The sequence below is a fragment of the Channa argus genome, chromosome 16 (assembly GCF_033026475.1).
Source record: "Channa argus isolate prfri chromosome 16, Channa argus male v1.0, whole genome shotgun sequence".
Taxonomy (NCBI): Eukaryota; Metazoa; Chordata; class Actinopteri; order Anabantiformes; family Channidae; genus Channa; species Channa argus.
In genome coordinates this window covers 5,855,845-5,878,215 of record NC_090212.1, presented here as the reverse complement: position 1 = coordinate 5,878,215, position 22,371 = coordinate 5,855,845, and the positions used below count along the sequence as shown (strand labels likewise).

General features: G+C 36.7%; 1 protein-coding gene across 2 annotated transcripts; it reads right to left on the bottom strand.

Annotated features, from left to right (window-relative positions):
• Positions 1-401: 401 nt before the first annotated feature.
• On the bottom strand, positions 402-19,543 carry LOC137101683 (serine palmitoyltransferase 2-like). Of its 2 annotated transcripts, none has more exons than XM_067480391.1 (12): positions 19,184-19,543; positions 17,216-17,410; positions 16,094-16,248; positions 14,380-14,528; positions 13,061-13,185; positions 12,232-12,325; positions 11,681-11,786; positions 10,711-10,930; positions 9,200-9,326; positions 6,962-7,097; positions 6,165-6,294; positions 402-3,176 (listed from the first exon to the last, which is right to left on the bottom strand). In XM_067480391.1, exons 1-12 carry the CDS (start codon positions 19,325-19,327, stop codon positions 3,057-3,059), a joined length of 1,701 nt encoding a protein of 566 aa, XP_067336492.1. In that variant the 5' UTR covers positions 19,328-19,543; the 3' UTR covers positions 402-3,056. The 2 variants fall into 2 exon arrangements, with proteins under 2 accessions (XP_067336492.1, XP_067336493.1); XM_067480392.1 differs by lacking the exon at positions 19,184-19,543 and adding an exon at positions 19,031-19,131.
• Positions 19,544-22,371: the final 2,828 nt, after the last annotated feature.

Genomic DNA, 22,371 nt, shown 5'->3' with positions numbered 1-22,371 from the left:
CTGTCAATAATAGTGACAACCATCTCTCCCACGTTAATCCACAGTAAACAAAATATTAGGTTTCTTTTCAATGAAACAATATAAACTTTCTACAAAAAAGCGGGACCATATCTCATAGTTGTAGTTTGCGTTATCTTCCATCAACAAACCTTTCAAAAGACATGAAGGTCTTTCTGCTCTTGTGCATTCCTTTTTTTTCCAACATCAAATTGATTTGATGGTTGAGAACACAAAGGGAACATAAGGTAGCATTTAGAAATAGAACATCCAGGATGAACTGGAATCCTATTTTAAGTTTCACAGTATACCTGGTTATTTTTCATAAAGTACCAATAATTCTGAAGGCAGACGTTGAGTAGAGATCTTATGTAAAACCCAAATGTCTCTTATACACTATTGGATTTACTTGATTACTTTCATATTAAAACATGTTCTCAGTGTCTGCTTTTACCATCATTTTAGCAAACATAATGAATACATAAGACATTCTGTTTGGATATAAACAATAGCATAACTCTTTACATCATGGATAGTCATTTGTGATTCAGGTTGTGGCGTTGTTACAATAACATCTCTGCTCTTACAGTTACAGGCAAACATCTTCAGACTCCTTACAGTTATGCCAACTCAAACGTTTTCTACAATGAAGTGGATTTTTATAAAAATATTGAAAAAAAAAAAAGAAAAGTCACCTATAGCACAACAGCTGTGGTGCAGAGGAGCTTCGGACATAAATACTTATTGCACATGCACTAGTAAAAAGGAACAAGTGTTTACACAATACTTGTCAATGTGCACACATGCAAATGTGAATGTAAGCATGAGGCATATTTTTTGGAGCTGCTGTTGGTAAGGAGTGTTAAAAGATGAGAATTTAAAAGACATAATGGTTAAAGAAGAGCAAACTAAAGTGCAGTCCCACACCCATTAATATCCAAAACCATGCGAGCGAGCAAACAGCCTTATCCCCAGTCACACACTGATTAAAGTTATCAAACACAGAGCGATAAGGTTATTGCTAATAATCACAATTGGATATGACTCAGCATTTTCTAAGACTAGTTCCATCTCAAGCATTTAAATATTCTCCTCTTGGGACTGGAGATGTGCGAATACAAAATATTAAATTTCTTTCAATAAACTGAAAACAGTAGTTTGCAATACAATCAGCAGATAGAGGGGTTTCTACAAAACAAGAATAATTTGACAGTTCTTTGCATTATTGAATATTAAAATCACATTAGCTTTGTCAAGTAAAAACCAATGCCAAAGATGGCAACAGGTGACATCAAGAGCCCTGCCAAATCCATGTGTCAAGGACAACCAGAAACTTCATTGCTTATTCAAGTTTCCATACATTACCAGTAATCTGTGTGATTTACAATGTTACTTTCTTTTATGTTTTAGGAAAACTGGCGGAGAATCTTTCAAGATTTTTGTAGTTTTTAAACGCACTCACTGTGTTTCGAGTAGATGTAATTAAGCTATAATTAAGTTGAATTAAATCATTCTCAAATAGAGTCACCAGGGAATGCAAAATACTATAATTAGTTGCTGTGTCAATGAGGATGTAACATGATTATCCAACCTGATAATTCAATTACTGCACAAAAGATGCAATTAAATGTTTGGAAGAATAATTAGCTGTTGATGTACGAGTGCTGAAATACAAATGACTAATAATGCAAATATTAAATTGCATGGCTGTTGACCAACTTGTTTAAATGTGTTTGCAGATTAGATCCCATTTTGGTACTATTGTACTGGCCAACCCAGAGCTGGTGTCAACTGAGGAAACATTATTTATCTTGAAGTTCTCAAGCTGTTGTTTACAATTTCTTATTCTTATTAGCTTTTCAATTGATTGTTAAATGCTTTAAGACAAAGAAGGTGTTTGGCTTAGCTACGTCATAGAATGGACACAGCAAGTTTAGCTCTGCCAGTCGTGTGCTTACTAGCATCACAAAATCTTATTGACCACTGATATTCTTTTAAAGTTAAAGCTGAAACTCTTTGTGTTTAGTTAATCAACTAATAAGTCTACTGTAATTTATATTTAGCACAACAACTTGGGAGCAGTGTCCACTTTCATGTAGAAACAATTGATTTCCTAAAATTCTAAAATCGTCCAAACATTATTATTGTGAAACAATATACTACTACAGTACAACAGGACCTACTGTATAATTTTGACAATCTAGAAGGACTGAGGTTGGAATATTATCTGGTCAAAATGGTCATTAATTAAGACACGTTTGGTCATGTTACAACTCAGAAACTGAATGGCTTCTGGGTGTCAGTATCTCATTGAACATTAACACTATAGGTTGTTTGGGGGGGGGGGGCTGTAGGAAAAGATGAAGTACCCCCCAATGAAAATCTGTAAATGTGAAAAAATTTATAAAATAACAACAATAAAAATAATGGCAGAAAAAACAAGTTTGAATAGTTAATAAATTATCCAAATATGAACCTCGTTTGGACATTGTACTTCATTTAATTTTCAGTCTTGGGGACTTTGTGGTCCCATTCAAACAGCATCCAGTGCTTCAGCATATCGCATTAATCTGAACTCTTCTGAATGAAAGCTGGAAGAGGTTTTGATTCATTTAAGTCTAAAATATCCATAAATAAAAGCCACCTAACTTAAGTTGCTGATGAAAAGTATTAGTGAACAAAGAAGCTCATAGTTTGAGACATTTGGAAAGCAGAGACGTGACACAAAAAGGCTACACAAGGCAAATGCTACAAGCATTACAGAGGTGATGCCACCTCCAAAAAAAAAAAAGAAAAAGAAAAACCACAAACAGTCAAAAGCAGAGTTCTTCTCAGTCTGTTCACAACAAGTTCGGCATCTTTTTAATGTAAGGCAAAATAGAATTAGATGATAGTCTTAGGTATTTTCCTGTTGTTGGGTGGTTATGTAACAGCAAGCAAGTGACAAGGGGCACCTGTGCACATCTCATTCCTTGTGGAAGACTTGTGATCCATCTTGACCCGTTCTATATTTTCTGGGGTTGTTCCGGTTCAAACCACTTCAGGAGAGGAGTGGTTCATCAGTCGTCAATGTCCTCATACACGTCATTGTCATAAGGCCGCAGCAAAGCTGGCTGTTTTCTGTGTCTGGAGTACTTGAGCTGAAGAAGGTCCCCTACCTCGCTGATGACACTCAGAGCCTGTGGAAACATTTATACAATAAAAAAGCTGTCAACTTGAAGGGCAATATGTGGCTTGAGGAAATTTAAAGTTGCACCAAAAAAGGTTTTTAATGGAAAAACAAACCTGTCTTATAAGATTAAATATTTGGCAGGAACACCACAAACTTTAATACTGCAGTTGGACCCAGTTGTTCCAATTTTTCATTCCTATTGCTTGGATGAAAGGTGAAGTCACCAGTAGGACATCTTATTACGATAGAGGAGTAGATGGCTTTTTACAGATATGTCAGCTAAACAGCAGCAAGTATTGGTTCTGGCTATAGCTCATCAAAAAAAGATTTTCCGCCTCAAGTCTCCATGATTTCCAATTCACCCACAAAGTTTCAAGCGATTATGATCAATGAAATGGCTTTACAATTATTGGATGGAGGGAATGTGACATTGTTCCTTGGCAGGATTTGAACACAGAGCACTGCAGTGAAATGTTTGGCTCCTTATTGTGTTTTCAACAAGATAGAACAACTACTAAACTACAACTAAAAATTTAGAAAAAAAAAAAGAAAAAATTACTCATTCTAAGTAATTAAAACATTTTTAATCTAATTCAATGTTTCTGTCACATGAAATTTCAGCTTTGTTGCATAATGCAATTTGCTTTCTTGAAAACAGTTTTTGATTAAAGTTGCACTGACTGGTTTTTTGCCCACTTGGGGAAATGCATCCCTTTTAAACATTTGTATGGGGAATGTGTGAGGTCACTAATGTACTTGCTATTAAATATGTATGAGTATTGTTGTGGAGTCTGTGTTGCGCTCAAAGACTAGAATCTTTACACAGCTCACGCTCAAGACGTTTCTCTGTCAACTGTCAGCACAGACTAAGTCAGACTGACACTGACCTGGCCCGACTAGCTCTGACCAAATCACATTCACATCGGCACTACAGTTGATAGGGGTGTGCCCACCTTTAGCAAATAATTGCCTATTTACCGATCAAAGTGATGCATGTGTTTGCATTTCTAGTTGTCTTAATTAAAAAGGAGATATGGGACACTCGGCAATTCCATTGTTGTCTTATTTAATGCCGTCTTGGCTGGGGTAGCCATGGGGACATCCACGTCTAGTCACCACACCTTAACTAGGTTTGTTGAGCGTAAAACCACCAGATGAAGTTAGGGTAAGTAATTATAGTATACCAACAATATAATTTGTAACTTTAATTGTAATCGTAATAGGTGCTTGCTTACTTTTTCAATGATTAATGCGCAATAAGTTATTTATTATGGATTTTAAGTAACTTCCCAGACACAGTTAATAAACTTGCTGCCAAATTTGCTGTTTGAAATGCATTGTACACTGTCTAACCAGCAGGACAGAGCTTTTTCCACTGCAAACGGCTGCCTGCTGCAGCTTGAGAGGATACTAGTTACACTGGTGAGAGTGAACCAAGACAATTGCAGGCTATAAACAGAAACAACAAGCTGACAATGTGTGAAATGCTCCACTGAGCGCAAAGGGATTGCAGTGTCAGCTGATCTTTCTCTGTGGGTTTGTTACTTCTGATGAGCTTCCTTCTCACATTATATACATTTATTAGAACAGTTGCACATTAAAACTACTGATTAGTGCAGCTTTTCATCACTTTGCAGTTCTAGTAAAATGTCACCATCAGTGCATCCATTCACTAGACTTATATTTGTTTAAGGCCAAAGTATTAATGTGGACCATGACAAAGATCCTTAGAAGGATAAAAACAAAAAAAAATTAAGTTTCATTTAATTGTTGGTGCATGTGTGTAAATTACGAGACGAAACTGCGAAAGCTCAGCAATAGATAAAAGAAACACAAATCCCCATGACACATCAAAGCGCAGAAGACGATACAGAGAGGAAGGCTAACAGAGGGAGATTTTAACATCATGACAGATAAAAGCACTGCAGCTCTACAATATCCCCGCTTCCCTGTCTCCTACTTATTTTATTTTATTTTTTTAAAGCGCAAGAAAAAGAAAGGAACCTGATCAGACTAGAATAGACAGTACTTCCTGGAGACACAATCTGCATCTGAGCCAACTGTGCCACAAGAGCACGCCAATTATGTTGGAAAGGCAGGTTCAACTGCTGTCTGAGATGATCTAAACTCAGGTTAAAATGAGAGAAACACTATAGCGTAAGACAGTGGCTCTTAGAGGAAGAGCAGGCAGGTCTGAAGTGAGCTCATTTCATATAGTAGAAGAGCCCTTGTTGAGAGGAGTGGGTGGCTTTTTGATGTGCTGCCAAGAGCAATCAAAGCTTTGCACTTGTGTAGACCAACACAATGAGTAAAGGGGAATGTTAAAGTGATGAGTTAGAAACTCTTAACACTGGGAATGCACTGCAAATACATTGTAGATTCATCTGCCTCTGACACCTGAAACTTTAAATTTTGAATGGAGTCACATCAACTGGACATTGCTTGGAAATGTGTTCATCCCGGAGGGAGACTTGTCTTTTTTCAAGTCCATAAGGAGGGATTCAGTGTCTGGGTGACTCAAAGGATTCTCGCTTGGCAGATCTGAGGTCACAAGACACCATGCTTGTGTTCTTCCAATTATAAACTGTTTTTCCACTTATTAAACTTCCCCTTCTCTTCAATGTCCAAAATTAGAACAAAACTTAAAATGATTTTAAAACTTTGGAATTAGTCTGCTAATGGTTAAATATTTCTACTCTTCCTTGTGGACTGTGCTAAAAAATATAGCTAAAAGAAAGTTGCTGAAAAACTGACAAAACCTGAAGAGTGCACACGTCCAGAAATTAGCCAAAGAACTAAATTTAGCAAAAACACAGCTGAGTTTAGTATTAATTAAAAAAGAAAGAAAAACAGATGATGCACTGCATATAAGGCAGTAAGTATGCAGAAGCTGGGTATAATCAGAGGCTAGCAGATAAATGGAAAACAGGCATTTAAAAAGGCATTTTTAAGTGACTTATCTTTCCACAGGTTTGGAGCAAAGGTGTAAAGTTACCTTGTCGAGCATATCTTTTGTGTGGGCGGCTGAGATGCAGAAGCGGGCCCGGGACTCAATTATGGGCGTAGCAGGGAAGCCCACCACAACCACCCCAATGTTCCTCTTCAACATCTCCCTAGCAAATGCTCTGGAGGGACAACATTTTGGAGACAACAGCAAAATTAACATGAGGACACATTTTTTTTAATTGTCCTAATTGGGAAGTTGGGGATATTGTTATTTAAGGAAATTTTAAGATTTTGCTTTATTTGTATTTGAATTGTAATTATGTTGTATTTGTATGTGTTTTTATATTTAGCTATTTAATAAAAAAAAATTAAAAATCAAAGCATGGAACCATCAAATCTACCAAATAATGTTATAATACACATGTTCACTTTCCCTTCAAACCTTAAGCTAAAGTAATAATTTTATTAAGATAGACTTTAGGCCTTTTTCTTCAACATATCTTTTTATTTCTGTAGAAATATGCTCAAAAACATTTCCTAACATGGCTGTTAAAAACCTAGACCCATCTAAAATCACTGGCAATTTCATGTTGATTTGTACATTTTATAGCTTCTTATTTACTGTAATTTAATAAGAATAAAAGCTTAAGGACTGGAGTGGATTGATTTTGGGTATCATGCTACTGCTAGCTTGATATCCAAAAGTTGCATATTGTAATTTATATTTGTTTTATGACAAATTAACTCTGAACCATTTTATTATTAGACTGTACTGAATTAAAGGTAACAGGGAGAGTCAGAAGAGATAATCTACTAGCAGTGTCTAGTCCAAAGCTTGAGACTCACCCTATCTTTGCAGGCATGTAGAGCATCATGGGTACGACAGGAGAGTCATTGTTGCCATAAATGATGAAGCCCATTTCTCGAAGCTTTTTACGGAAATAGACTGTGTTCTCTGCTAGCTGTCGCACACGTTCCCTGCCTGGGGACCATGAAAAAAAGAGTTTCAAACATGAGAGCTGACAGCAAATGCAACAACTGCAAACTGAAAATACGTTAACCCATGGAATCATTTTTTTGTACCAAGCTGATGTGTTATTAATGCAACATCTGGATATTTATAGAAATGCACTGAACATCCTTCATCTCTGGTCTGATATTAAGAGCTACACAAAGACTACTCTCTTTCTACAACATCTTTTTACCAGGTATAATATTTGTGGTTGAAAAGAAAAGAAAGAAAATTTGAAACTTCCAAAAGAAAAGTTAATGATGCTTTGGAAAGATAGAAAATAAAAGGTTTGACAAGCAGCTAAAAACAAGTGCATTCATGAGGATAGTATTACAAAATCCAGGCACATAGGGAGACATGAGCTTAGTTTCTGTGTAAGGTTTTTCTTCTCCCACAGGAGATTTCTTCACTTTTCTTCACTTGCTTCTTTGCAGTCTTGTGTTTGAGGTAAACCTTGTTTTTCAAAGTCTTTTCAGTGTGCATACAAATTTAGATTCACAACTACTCACAAAACCCCATTGCTGATAGCTGCAAACATGGAGCAGTTTTTCTGACCAGACAAATGACTTGGGTCTATTCCAAAAATAGCACAAAGACTGAAGCTTACTTTATTTTATTTTGTCTTCTGATCACATAACGCTCAATCCATCAAATACATGAAATATACTATGAAATCACAGCCATCCATTCATCAAAGTTATTTTATTATTATAAGGCAGTTTTAGATGGACAGACTTTATGTCATGTTTTGTCATCTAATTAACAGTCTTTTATTTAGGGAGCCATTTACACCTAGGACAGCAGTTTAACTGGAAGTAACTACCTAAAATGAACTCAGTGCTTCTTCCCAGGCTTTGTGTTGCCCATAGTAAGCTCTGACCAGTTTGTTCTGTTTGGGTTCAGGTGAGAGATTTGAAAAGTCTAGTTGACGTTAGGATTTAGCCATATGTGAACATTTGGGATATCACTATCATTTACAGTCAGCCTGGAAGTCAGAAATCTAAGTAGTATAGCAAACTGTCACATGTAGATGGTTTCATTTGAATATCTGTAAATACATTTTGAATATCTAACATAGCATTTTGACTATTACAATTCAAAACATCTACATATACAAATACTACATACACTGACTAATAACAATTCCAATAGTTAAAATTACCTTTTTGGATATGTGAAACAACATGATTCCATTGTGTTACTGACTTCTGCAACTAGCCAAAAGTGGAAATTACAATACTTGCTTCACAAGTTTGACTAGTCAAAATACTGATAAAGATATATCTGTAATTACATTTTGAAAATTAAGAAGGACAGAAAATGACTTGAAGGGGGAAACTAACTCATGATATTGATAATTAAATTTTGCCTGTCAAAAATGTAAATTCAAGAATTTATTTTCTGATGACTGCTCAATTTTCATAATAAATGTATTTGTCATATTCATGAGACTTCTTAATTATCTTTTGGATATTTAAAACTAAGATGTGGAACTGGATGAGTTAAACTATAGACATCAACCAACAAGGACAGATAATACACATTTCCACGAGCAAAATCAAAAAACTACTGATCCCTGTAGTCATGTCTATTCTCCTATATGCAGAATAACTAGTCCTACAATTATTGCTGCTGAGTCCATTGATTTCTACTAGTTTGCAGTGACACCTGGTGACTAATAGTGAAAATTACAGCTAAGATTAAACTTCATGCTGTAAAACAAAAAATCCAAAGCAACATGTTTGGATTATATGGTAAGATATTAGTTTTCTGATAAAAAGTACATTCACTGTTAAAAAAATACATCTATTATATTTAGCTTCATTGTCAGCTTACTGTACAACAACTTGAAGTTTTCAATAATTTTTTCGTGGCACAGTGCATCTTTCTTTATTAAGCATGTCAGTTTTCTTTTGAAGTAATCAAGGGGCTTGTAGGGGTGGGATGGGAATAAAAAAGGGAGGCACTGTGTTCATCTGAAGCTAATATTTACAGTTAAAATGTCTACATCCTTTCTCTATTATTTTTCTTAAATCTGAGAAGCTGAATACATTGGTTCAAACTGAACTCACCTATCGTTGTGCCATCATCGCCCATAATGCACTTCATGGAAGTGATGATTTGTTCCACCACAGGAGGAGACATTGAGGTGGCATAGACTGCACTGTGGGAATGGGATCGCAGGTACTCAATAAGCTCCTAAACCCAGCAGACACACAGGAGATATATGAAGACATTGATGAATTATATACTGTTCTTCCTACTCTCCAGGGTTTGGAACTATTTGTAACTGAGACTTGGTGAGGCTTACATTAGACTCACTTGCTTTCCTCACTCATGAACAGTTTTTAACCATTAATTTAAAAAACAAATGGAAAATATGGTTTGCACTGATTTTAACATAAAATGTACCACAATAGTTTGAATATTTCTTCATACTGGCTCTGGTATTCTACCACAATGGGTTTGAAATTAAACAAGCAAGATGTCCTGACAGTAGTATTTGTATTTATTTGATAAAATATACACATGAATAAAAATTGAGCTTGGTTGCAAATCCTTTGCTGTTAATGATTGCCTGAAGTCTGGACATCACAACATGCCAAGTTTCTTTCCTGTGATCTCTGCCAGGCCCTTACTACAGCTGTGTTCATTTCCTGCTTGTTCTTAGGATGTTTTGAATTCATCTTTGTAAAGTGAAATATTCTGCACTAATCAAGTTAATAACATGGCCTGGAGCCAGTTGAGCATGCATTTGCTAAAAGCCAAACATGTGATGAACAAGCAGGAAGTGAAGACAGCTGCAGAAAATGTCAGCCACAGCATAATCAGACCAATATAATGAAAATTGTGTCACAGTGCTTATGAAGCTAATAGTAAAACCCTCAGACATCCATTGCAAACTGCATGTTGCAATACGTTTAGAAAAATGTAGTTGTGACTCATAGTTTTGTCCTTCCACATCGAAAACTAGAAAATTAGGTGTGTTGGCTTTGTAATGATACATTGAAAAGATATGCAGGTTAACACGCTTATTTTGAGCTACTTCCTGTAACTTGATAAGACATAAACATTTTATCCTCGAACTCGTCATTTTTTGTTTAAAAAAAACAGATCATGCACTGAAGGTGGTGAGAGTAAGTGAGCAACAAAAAATTCATGCTTAAAATCTTTTTCTTGGGCATTTCATTTCCTGAAACATTTTTAAGACACCATCTTTTCAGCATTGCATGAAGACAAAATGTTGAATCAAGATTTCTGGGGTTTGATAAGAGTGTGTCGTCATGGGACTGAGCTGATATAAGCTACAAGGCTGCACAAAAAAGTGCTGGGATGCCAGATCTCCATTTGTCCGAGGACACTTTGATGTCTGATCTTGAGAACAGGGATTAGTGGTCAGATCTAGAGTACATTCAATGTTTGTAATTAATTTACACAAGGTTTCTGAACTGGAAATCTATCCAAGACCTGTGACTATAAGAGTTTGAATTCAGCTTCCTCCTTGGCATTGGTATCCCTTATGTGCACATATTTTAAAGCTGCCGTCAAAAACAAATTATATAAAACTATCCTCCATCCTCACCCGTTTGCCTGCAATGTATCCCCCCGCAGCACCAAAGCTCTTGGTAAAGGTGCCCATCATGACATCCACATCGCTAGCGTCAAGCCCAAAATAATCGACCACACCTCTTCCTTTTGGACCAAGGGCCCCTATGCAGTGAGCCTCATCCAGGTAAAGGTAGGCACGGTAGCGTTTCTTCAGGGCTATCACTTCTGGCAGGCGTACTATACTTCCCTCCATACTGCGGTAAAAAAAAAAAGCAAAGTAGGAAGTGACCTCGTTAGTGAAGAGCCAGGTCAATTTTTTTCCTGACAATACTGAAAATTTGAACTCAAGGGGTCGAGTTAACAACTGCTGGGGACTGTGAACAGCTGAACACGCTCATGCTTAATATTTATTTAACATATTTAAAAAACGTAAGCCATGAGAGTCATGGGTAACAGAGTAGTAAACATGTTTTGTCAATTTTGCTTTTAAGTTGCAGCCGCAGAACATAGTACAGCTTCCTGAATTACTCAGTCAGGAAGAGTAGAGTAACCACATGAACAGCCAACAGAAGATAACGGCTGTTAATGGAACCCTGTGTTTGGGTGTGTGTGGGTGTGTACATTCTTTGCAGTTTCTAAACTAACAGAAAATTATGTTGAACCTAACATACTAATACTAATACTGAAATTAATACTAATCATTATCATCACCATCAGAATTAACAAAAACAACAGCCCATTTTCAATCAGTATAGAATTTTAAACACAAGTCAGTTGATTTAAAAGCTAGTCTACTTCTTGTGCAATTATGTAGGCAGTTGTCATGTTGAAACAAGGAAGGAATTTTAGTATTTTAAAGCAGGTAATGCCTATTGTTCCATTGCTATGGTTAGCAACTCTTCAAGTGTGGTAACAGTATAACAGAACGCTGAACTGCCTCAGTATTTAGAAAACTAGAAGTACTAAAATATTGTATATTATAATAAAGCAAATGAAAATGCTACCTGTAAATGCCCTCCACTACAATGAGTATCTTCTTCCATGGTCTGTGAGTCCTGGGCTGCCCATGAACTATGGCTTCTCTCAGGAGTTTCTCCAGACTCTGCATATCTGTCAAGAAAATCAAGAGAGTTACACTCAAAATAAAAGCTGTGGTAGCAGCTGTGTTGGCAGAAATTCACTGCAGTTGTCATCACTGGGAGCTAATCTTTAGAGCCATTACAAAACGTCTGCAAAAAGGCAAAACTTACTAAAGAACATTTAACCAACTGTTGGATGTGCTGTTTGTATGTTTGCCTGACATGCATATTTTGAAATGTGTCATAAAACCCAAAATAAACTAAACAATTGCCAAATTATTAGTTTTTTTTTTTTAATTAAATACGATATAAAATCCTTCAAACTCAACCCCCCCCAAAAATACTTCAAATAAAATATTTACATATTGCCACGACAGTCATCTCTATGTATAGTGCATATCAACTTCCAATAACAACTGCATATGGACATATGCTGACATTCTGAGAAGAGGAACTATTTGTCTCCACAGACTCACTGTTGTGTTTGAAGACTCGGATGGTGGACCCTGAGAGTCTGGCTCCCAGTACCAGAGAGGCATGGTTCAATTCATCACTGAGAATCAGACAGCCCTGCAGGACATCAGAACATTTCCATCAATTATTCATTTATTCTCTCTCTCTCTCTCTGTAAAACCGTATACAATCACATGTACACATCATCTTAACATTGGTTTATTGATAATTTTAGTTGCTATGTAAGAGAGGAACTGAGCAACTTCACTTCTGTAGAAAACATACCCCTGTTCGCCAACAGGTCTGCATCATTTCACAAAAAAAAAAAAAAAAAAAAAGGAATTCAAAGCTGCTGTCCAACAACCCTCCACTCTTTGCACTCAACTGTGGAGAAACTACCTGGTGAAGTATTTTCCTACCAAATGTCAGCAGCAATGTACCAAAACAAACTAAGCTCTTTTGTTAATTTTCCTCGCTGACACGCTCTCAATGCAAACAGAAGTATTTTTTTCCTGATAAGAGGACTGAGGGCTGTATGTGGTGCTATTGGTGCTCTGTGGTAGTGTTTTAGGGAGGGTTTTGTTGGAGGCTGTACTCAGAACTGGAAAAAAAAAACTAGATGAGGAATTATTTATTTTTCAACAATTGTAAGTGGGTTGACTGGCCAAAACAAACCAATATTCCCATAATATGTACAAAGTGAGTAGCAGAGAAACAAAGAAAAAGAAAAATCACAATCTGAGGAAATCTAGTTGTGAAATAATTAGGAAGCCAAAGAGTACGGATAAGAAAATTTTGCTCCAAGAATAAGATCAGCTCTGCTGATATACCTTCTGTCACCTGTTGTCTTACCTTGCCAGCCAGTGCTGGTATGTTCATTGAGTTGGTTGCAAACCCCATCCCAAACGCCATGGCTGACTCCACACCCAGGAACTTGGCTAGAAGCTTCTCCATTTCCTCATGTTTGTCCAGGTTTCCTAAGGTGTCAACATGCACACTGTCAGTATACTCACATATCTGAGTGGCACAGCCAGCTTTTCAGATCCAAGTGTACAAACAACCAGTTGTGTTTTTATACTTGCTAGATTGTTTCATGGGCAGTTGCAGTGACTTCCTTGTACGTTGTCATCTCGAAGCAAAGTTAACCAGTTGCTGGCTATAGCTTTATGTTTAAGGTAAAGACATGAAAATGGTATAAATTCTCTCATTTGACCCTCTGCAAAAAAAAGCCAATAACCATATTTCCCAAAGTGCTAAAGAATGTCACTAAGTTGCACTTTTCTGCAGTCCTTAAGATCCACATTATGTGTTATTCACTGCATAATGTTTACTGAATACATGCTTAAACTCAATTTCCAACTGGCAGCTCCTATGTAGCACATACTTCTGAGCTCTTCGTGAAAACCTGGGCTGGCATTTTCTCTGTGTAAAGAAAGAAAGGTCACTGGTTGCACTCAGAAAATCTGCTAATCCGATGACCTACTTTACTGCTGTTTTTTTAAAACAATAGCAGGAATCTTTCAATCTGTTCTCAGTTTTCTTCCTAATTTAGTTTTTATGTTTTTCTTTTTTATTCACAAACTTAAATAAAAAAAATAAATCATTAAAAATCCGTGTTAAAGAAGTTCTGTTGAGTTTTTGTCTTCTAGTAGTGCTACGGAGCAAAGTTTCTCAATGCAAGATCAAAATTAAACATACGGGGACAAACTGGGTCGCGATTTTGGTTTTTAGTGAATGCATGGACAAGCTAATCAGCAAAGTTGAGCAAAAAAACCCCCACAAATATCCAGTTTGATATTTTTAATAATTGCAAATCATTGGATTTTTGCACAGTTTTTAAAAAACTAAAAAAAAAAAAAACTAAATAAATAAAAAACTAAAAATAAATAAATTAGTTAAAACAAGTGTGACAGAATACAAAATGATGAAAATAATCAAATACGGGCAGTAGTTGCAATGACTGGATTTAAAGAAGCTTTGAATTCAATTTTCTTGTTAAAGTTTTGAATGAAAATCACTGCAATGAAAAATTCTGTGTACAGACGCTGCACTGCAGTGAATAATCTGTTGTTGATGATGCTTTGATAACTGTGTGCAATTAATCTGTGCACATTCTAGCTGTTATTTTCCAGTGCTAACAATGATTGTGGAGGTGTCTGGTGTGTTTGTACCAATCTCCTGCCTGGTGCTTGCAACTCCGACGCCATACTTCATGGTGACTTCGGCTGCAGACTCAGCACATGGGCCTGTATTCTCAGCGAAGCCGAGGTAATTATACGAACCCAAGTTAATCACATCCTGCACTACCCGACCTGTGTACCTGGAAGGGAGAGGAAAGGAGATAATCACAGAGGAAACAATCAATGAGAGGAAGTTAAGGTTTTTGCAAGCCCATCGGTACACTTAATAACAGTTATTGGTACCGCTAATTAAAGACCAGATTAAAGTGGTGTAAAAATCTGGACAGCATGAGAATCCTCTTTGTTTCTCTCTCCCAATCTTTTAACTCTCGAGCGGGGTCGATCATCCCTGTTTGATGCAGCTGTCTCCTCATTTTTTTCACTGGCACACACTCTGATTTCTGCTCCTTTTTGCTGCAGTGTGTGATGTCTGACTTCACACACCTCACTGAACAACTACCACTGCAGCTGTCTCCCAGCCTTCCCCAAACAGCAGCAAGGAGTCAAGGGGATGAGAGTGACTTTAACACATAAGCTTTGATATGGCTGTACATTGTAAGCAATAACAAGTCATAGACTAACATCTGTGCAGCAGTCCTATTCCTATAAAAAACTGATCCATGGAAACCTGACTATGTGACTAATTTTAAACACTGGAATGTGGAAATGAGGATTTAATTTAGGACCATGCACCACTGATCAACTTTTATAGAAAGGAATGGGTGTTATGCTTTCATGTGATATCCAGTTCTCTTAATACATCATGACCAATATAATATATGTAACAGTATATGCTGTATATCATTGCTTTAGCAGAGTAGAGACAACTTAATGTTTTATTATCCACAGTGATTATCCATGGTAAATATTTTACTTATTTATAAAAAAAACACTTTCAGACCAGTCCCAAATGTGCACATACAGTGGTTTTTAGAATGTTGTTACTTGTGGTCAGATCTGAAAAGCAACTGGGTGTGTTCATGACCCCTCACACTGGTTTTGAAGACAAGTAACATTATCCACTCCTTTGTTAAAAAGGAAATATGACTCTCTTCTCTGTATGTGTAGGAGATAAGATTGTTGGCAGCATTGGTGTTAATCCCTGAGTGGGGCATTAACCACACAGTATACTTCCTTTTACTATTTCTCTCTCTTTCAGTGCTTTAATATACACTTACATAACCAAGTTACAGTTGACCTTCTCAGGAAAGTTGATTTCCTAAGTGTCATCTAAACGGTAAAGCTGGTTGCTGTAATCAAGGGAGGTGATTAGGGAAACCGGATTTCCCCTGGAAGTATTTTTTCCTGGAGAACACCAATTCCTCAGTCATGTCTACGCATGACCAGATTTCTAATCAGCTTTCTCTAACACTCCATGTCCATAACAAAAGCTTGCAGATGTGAACAAGCAGTTTAGTGAAAGGCTGAATGATGTAGAGATCATTATGGAGCAATTCCACCTTATTTTTAAATGAAGAAATGTCTAATTTCTGAGCAATGCTTCTAAAATAAGTCAACAATGTGATTACACGTCTGCTTGATGTATATGCTGAACTCTGTTCCCCAAGTAACCGAGAAAGCTTGTTTCTCAGAGCAACCTGATTACTTAAGTGTATGTAAATAGTCATTGTGTGAGCTCAACAATCTCAGCTTCATCTATAGATTACCATATTTACAGTCTTGAATAAATCTATGTTTCCCTCACTCAAAGGTCCAGTTGTAGTCGTGGGAAACTCGTTCCATCAGGTCCATTTTGGCGCCAGGGACGCTGCATATCGGCCTGTTCCAGTTGTCTCTGATCCGCATGTACAAGTTTCTTGTGTAGAAGTTCTCGAAATCCTGGTAGAGTGGCACAAAGTCCTAGACCGAGATACAGGCAGAGGTGTAGAGTCTGAGTGTTTAAAACTGAAAAAATGCGCCACAAATCATGGGTTTTTAAAATTACTGCAACGACATGACATTAATTCTTTGGAAAAGCTTAGCTAGAAAAGAATTTAACCTCTACAAATATAATTTTTCCATCACAAACACATGACTTAGGGAGTTGGATCATTTTCTTCGTTTTTTGGAGGAAACATCCGTGGGATATGCTTGGGGTTATTTCCTCACATCTTCCCCACTAGTTTCCTCTCCTCAACATAACCAAATACTTAAAACAATGGGCTTCAATATCAAACGTTACATAACAGTTTGAAAACAATTTGAGTGGTCAAGGTCATGTTCCAAAATGTGCCGATAACCCATTAGCTCTGTGATGACAAAAATGCAACGTGTTCTAAAGAAAAACAGTTTAAGCTCAGGGAGAATATTTCAGATATTACATTAACCTCCCTCAGTATGCACAGGAGGAACACTCATCTTTTAGCATGTTCACTAACGCTTTCCTTGCAGTCAATTTCCTATTTTCCTTATCATCAAGATTGAGGAGATTGCATAAAATTATGTGAGGTTTTGATTGCCAAAAATATACTTCCTTTACAAACACCATTTTGAAACTATGCAAATAAAAATGTTGCATAAACAATAGCTTTTAGTCTTGGGATGCTTTCTACTGTACATTCAGTCTCCTTATTTAGGTTGTAATCAGTTTCATTCCACACCAAGTAATTTTGCTAACGTCATTGTTGCTTTGCAAACACAATAGCATACCAGTCATAATGAAACAAGTTGCTCAAATTACTCAAATTGTTGTTTTAGGCTACTGAAACCTTGTCTAGACTTATCCGATGAGGTTTATAAACTCATTCCTAAAATGATCTTGTTGATTAGTGTGTGTTTATTTATGCCTTCCTGCTTTGAATGACATTATTGTTTTTCTTTCTCTCACCTTTTGTTCCTCCTTCTCTCTGGCGAGATGGCACCTTTCAATCTTCCAGTGACGGAGATAGTCACGAAGGTAACCAAAGATCGTCAGGATGCCGTAGCCCATGTAGGTGAGTACTGCCACCAGCATGGGCGTCTCCTCAAAAGACTCAATATAGGGCCGGTTGTACAGGCTGCCATGATGTGATGCTGTATGGTCCTAGACAATGTGATAACCAGAACAGTTAATAACACATCAATAAAAACACATCAATTGTACAATTGACAATTAAAAAAGGCTTGAAATTATTTCTGGATTATTGCATTCTCCTTTTATTTATATTTTACCATTTGCCCTAACTTTTCTGGAATGGAATTTGTAGAGTGGAGTGGTGTCATGGAAGCAAACATGTAAAAACTGGTAGCAAGATGTTAAAAATCCATTTGTCTGGCTGACATGACAACTTATGAACTGCAAAGTAAAAAAAAAATAAATAAAGTGGTGTCATAGTTGTTATTCTGTGGCAAGTAAGCACCATTCTCTATTTGCCTTTGGGTTCTGTTAATAGCACAAGGACAGTTTCATAAGACTCCAAGAAGTAACAAAAAATCCTTTGTATACACCTCCAGCTATATTTAACCAAGTTAAACAATTCATGTATACGAGATATTCTATCAAAAATCCCCCCTTAGTTCCTTAACTGGAATGGATCTGTATTTTTAATACTATTTATATAATCTAACACCCTGATTTTCTCTAATAACTCCTTATTTTTTTCTACTGAGCAAAACAAAGTTTATCTTCTGTTATTGTTGGCTTAAATTTCTGCTATGTACTTAAAGGTGACTTACAGTATGTGCAGCCAAACGGTATATGGGAGGAAGATAAGAGTACAGTGATAAGTCTGGGTTCAGGTGTACGGGACTGAATATTATACATGAAAATTCTGTGTCACGGGCCAATGAGGGAAGTTTTGACTAACAAATAAGTGAGAAGCTGGCTGCATAGATGTTGATCTATGCATTCTGAGTTGAGTAACCCACTTTACAAGGCAATTATAACATTACTATGATGCATTTGGATTACATTCAATTTGCCTTCATATTGTGCTCCTCTGTTTGTTCAGATCTACCAGATGCTAACATGAACCACAATCAGATGAAGTTCAAGCCATTAAGCTCTTAGTTTCTTAGCCTACAAACCCAGTTAACAAAACATCTTAAGAAATGGCAGAAATGGTTTCTCTGGCACCACATTGTCTGGTCATAAGAATAATAGCACTGTGTCTGATGCTATCTTACAGAAGAATTTCAAACCGTTGATAACTATAATTACTTTCTTTTTCCCAACAGGTACCCCACTGAAAATGTAAGGCATATTTTTGAACAAGAACTGTGCTTCCACAAAGATAGAAAAAACATAAGTCCACATAAAAATGTATATTACCTTTCCCACAAATTTCACTCTGCTCAGTAGTGTAAATTTCAGACTCAGACTTGATATAAATTATTCTGTATGACAGCATATGCATTAGTCTAAATAAGCATGTGAGACTGGCAGCACTGAACACTGAAGACATTCTTTCTAGAAAACAACTGAAGCCTAAAATGAATCCAATTCATAAAGTTAGGTCTTAAATAAATTGTGTGCAATGGTGATCAAGCCGAATTACAGTGTCTCAAAAAGATTTGGCTGCATGTTTTGAGAGACAATAAAACATTAAGTTGTATTTTTGACATATTTATACTATATTATATTAAAGACAGAATGTTTAAGGAGTTTTAGGTTTACTCCCTCTCGATGGCAACATGACAACAGATTTTCTGCAGCAGGACTCACTCATTCATTCATTAAAAGCTCTAATCATATCCTAGTAGAGTTAATGCGACTGGAGGCAATGAAAGCATCGTCCCAGTGTTTCCGGCTGCACACGGTAGGTGCTACCCCAGCTTCACCACCAGCCTCTTCTCCCCGTCCCATCCCGGGCCTCACCTCCTCCTCCTCGTGGTGGCAGTGGTGTTTGGGCTGCCGCTCATGGAGGCTTTTCACCAAGCCGTTTCTCTCCGGTTTCAGTCCGTTTTTCACACGCTCGCACACTTTCCCCTTAGCTGCTTTGGTGGCGGCGCTGTCAGTCATCGCTGCCCAACGATGGCGAAGCCGAGACGGTCACTTGCATGTAGGAAAACGGAGCCTGGTTCCGGTGCAAAGCGGTGACAGTATCCGTGCTGGAAAGCCTTAACAACCACTACAAACTCTCTCACTCACGCACAGACACGCACACGCGGACACATACACAATAAACACTGTAGAGTCTAAAGAGCCAGACACTAAATACAGGAAATCACACCCATCAATCAAACCAGAAGAGGCGGAGGCATGCGTTACGTATAACAGAGGGCGGTGCTTAATCCACATGAACTTTAGAGGTAAAAACTCACTGGTGTCACAAAAGTTTTTGTTTTTGTTATTTTCAGTGTAAAGACATAGTGTAACTGAAGGATGGGGGGCAGTGGGGTGGGGCAAATAAACAAATACAAATTCTATTACACATAGGGCTATATAGAGCAAGTAGTAGAAAAGTTGTAGATTTTATTAGGCAATAAAATTTCGAAAGAACAACCAAAACTCCCAATACGCGCAATTACATTAGATTAAAAGAGCAAATTGCTTGAAATTTTAGTAGTACAAAAAAAGTTCAATCTCAGATGTTTCACTTTACAAAATAAAATGAAAAATCATAATCTAATGAGTGCCTTGATTGTTTTGTTATCAAGATCTGTTAATATTGAACTTAATCAAGTGTTTCAAAACATTTTTATATAATCAATGTGCATTCTTGATATTTATTTATTTATCTATTTAAAAACTTTGCTGTGTTATTTATGGCAGTCAAATTTAAATAGACTATCCTGAATTTTCTGAAAGCTTGTCCAAATGATAAATCTTTATTGGACCTAGAGCCAAGTAAACGTAATCCTGAAATCAAGAAAACCCCAGCGTAACTCCTCCCTCTAGTGGTTTGAGGCTATATTGGCACCAAAATGGCCATCTTTTCAACAAGGGAGGTAAGGACACATGTCTGAGACAATCTGCAGCCCTCTTTAGTTAGAATAAAAAACGTGGGCTGCAGAAATGATAAATATAGGATATGAGTTTAGAATATTTTAAAATCTTAAAGTTGAACATACCAGATTTGCAATACTTGCTGGAACTACAAGAAATATTAGTTTAGGGGTCTGATATTACATGGGCTGAATTATGAATTGTGTTTAAACATTACTCCCATTCAGATGTTTTTCTTCTGCTCAGAATATAATTATTACAGGCTTTATTCTTGTAAATACTCAAAGCCAAGGGTTCACACATTATGTTGGACAGTAAAGAATGAAAAACAAAGCTGAAAATAGAAACATCTTATTTACTTATATATTATAAACAATGTATTACTTATTACCAATAAAAACACTTCACACGTTGGTTCCCCTTTTTTTATTGGCGTAAAGGTTCCCTTTGAAGAACATACAGTATAAATTTGTCATGTTATATTGAAACTTATATTACATTTTAAGAGAAAAAGCTTTTGAATGAAAAGCTAATTAACCTTTTCTTTTATTATAACGATTATGATTGCTTGTTGTGGGTCCGTGTTTTACTGGTGTCCAGGTTTAACAGGCACGTCATTGCATTTTGTACAATCTTTGCAGTTCATTATGTAAATGTAAACAATTTTTCACTATGGACTGACGTACAATATATCCAGTAATCTATTAGGCATCCTTTTTTTCATGCATTGCATTGTAATTACCATTAATAACTGCGCATTACAGATACCCAAATTTGTCAATACTGGTAATTAAAACTTGTACATAATAATAGGAGTAGTTTCTATATGGCAAACGACTTGAATTCCAAACTGTAAAATCAAAAGATATCCAAAACAATTCTTGGCAGCATCGTGCAAACCTCCTTGTGTAACCTCCTTGTGGATCCTTGTGTATAGATACACAAGGATCTGTTACAGATCTGTGACATCATAGGTTAGACTGTAACTGAGGTAACTTGTAGTGAGTGCAGCTCTGAATCTGCATACACATTGAAAATGCAATTTATGTACTGTTAATACTTCAGCATTGTAATCCTGCTGTTATACAGTATGTTATCCTAATCTTTATTACCTACATTTAGAGTAGATAATAAGCAATTTGTAGAAAAAGCAATTTGTTCTCATTCAAATGATTGGAGAGACTCTTCAGCTCCTCCTCAGCTTTGTCCTATTTCAGCTCTAACAAGTCGGGCATACTTCAGCCTAGAGAGATCATTCAAACTTTCAGCAAATCACAAGACTTTCGGCTATCGGCCTTGTATTCCACTTTTTAATATATTTCACAGTTTTTGAATTATTGCGGTTTTAGTTAAAGGTACTTTTTGGTGAATTTTCAACTTCTCCATTGGTGTGTATTGCAGGATGTTGGCCCAGCTATAGTGGTTGAAATCACACACACTAACTTATCAGCTTCAACTTTTTAGTTGAAGCAGTTTATTTCTTTATTTTCAGTTTACTTTCATCTTTCTTCATCAAATTATGCATTAAAACGTAGGCATTTTGTGTTCTTTCAGGAAATGTAACTCTCATAGTGACAGGATCTTTCAAAAGTTGCCCAAAAGCAGAGAGAGTGCCCTTTAAAACTCCCATTGGACCCGATATTAACTAAGGTCCAGAAATTCTCCTCAAATCACAAATTGCGCCTTTCTTAAAATTGCCACTTTGCCTTCATTTTATTGAGTTATTTTATCTTCACATAAAGTATATTACTGTGTTCGGTGAAATCATCTGCCTATCACACGTTTTTAATTTTGTTAATGGGAACCAAACTTCACATTTTGTAAGGCAAAGTCTAAGCAGTTTATAAGCTGTCTCAGCAAATGTGAGTGTCTCACCTGGTCATGCCCTTTGGTCTGACCAATGCTCCGGCCATATTCCAGAATCTGGTCAAAATGTGTTGGGAGACATGTTGAACAAGTTTGTTTTGATGACATTCTTATTTTCTCCCCCTGACATTCAAAGGTTTTCAGCCAGTTATACCAAAATCATCTGTTTTTCAAAGACGAGAAGTGTGTCTTTCTTCATCCCCTTCCTGGGGTTCATCAGTTCCTCAAGGAATATGGATATAGACTCTGGT